This window comes from Penaeus monodon, chromosome 23 (assembly GCF_015228065.2).
Source record: "Penaeus monodon isolate SGIC_2016 chromosome 23, NSTDA_Pmon_1, whole genome shotgun sequence".
Taxonomy (NCBI): Eukaryota; Metazoa; Arthropoda; class Malacostraca; order Decapoda; family Penaeidae; genus Penaeus; species Penaeus monodon.
The window spans coordinates 16,006,612-16,006,962 of record NC_051408.1 but is presented as its reverse complement, the minus strand read 5'-3'; the positions used below and the strand labels follow the sequence as shown (position 1 = coordinate 16,006,962).

The 351-nt window shown below is 43.0% G+C and overlaps 1 protein-coding gene across 1 annotated transcript in view; it reads right to left on the bottom strand.

Annotated features, from left to right (window-relative positions):
• Positions 1–351, bottom strand: part of LOC119588150 (clotting factor B-like) — an 11,827-nt gene that overhangs the window by 1,186 nt on the left and 10,290 nt on the right. Inside the window, exon 7 of the mRNA XM_037936854.1 lies at positions 215–321. Within this exon, the coding sequence (XP_037792782.1) occupies positions 215–321 (107 nt within the window). The remainder of the gene's footprint in view (positions 1–214; positions 322–351) is intronic.

The window sequence follows — 351 nt, the reverse complement described above, 5'->3', positions numbered from 1 at the left end:
TATTCGATGATAGTAATTTCCGTTGTGAATACGTACAGAGATATTTAGTTAGAATGAATAATCCGTGTTATACTTAGTATAATCAACAATTAGCCAACAATAACCTAAAAATATACGAGACAGAGCATATCTTCAAGCCAATATTTATCAGAAATTGTTGATAACCACCAAGCCGCTGCCCCATACCCAGAAGAACAATATCTACTCCTCCTACCTCTTCGCAGCGCAGTGTGCAGCGGAGAGGACGAAGGAGGGCGAGATGAGGACGCCGTCACAAAACCACGTGACGCGACCCCGCGCTTCTAGCCTCCCTAATATTGCCTGAGGAGGAAAATAAGATGTTTGAAAACG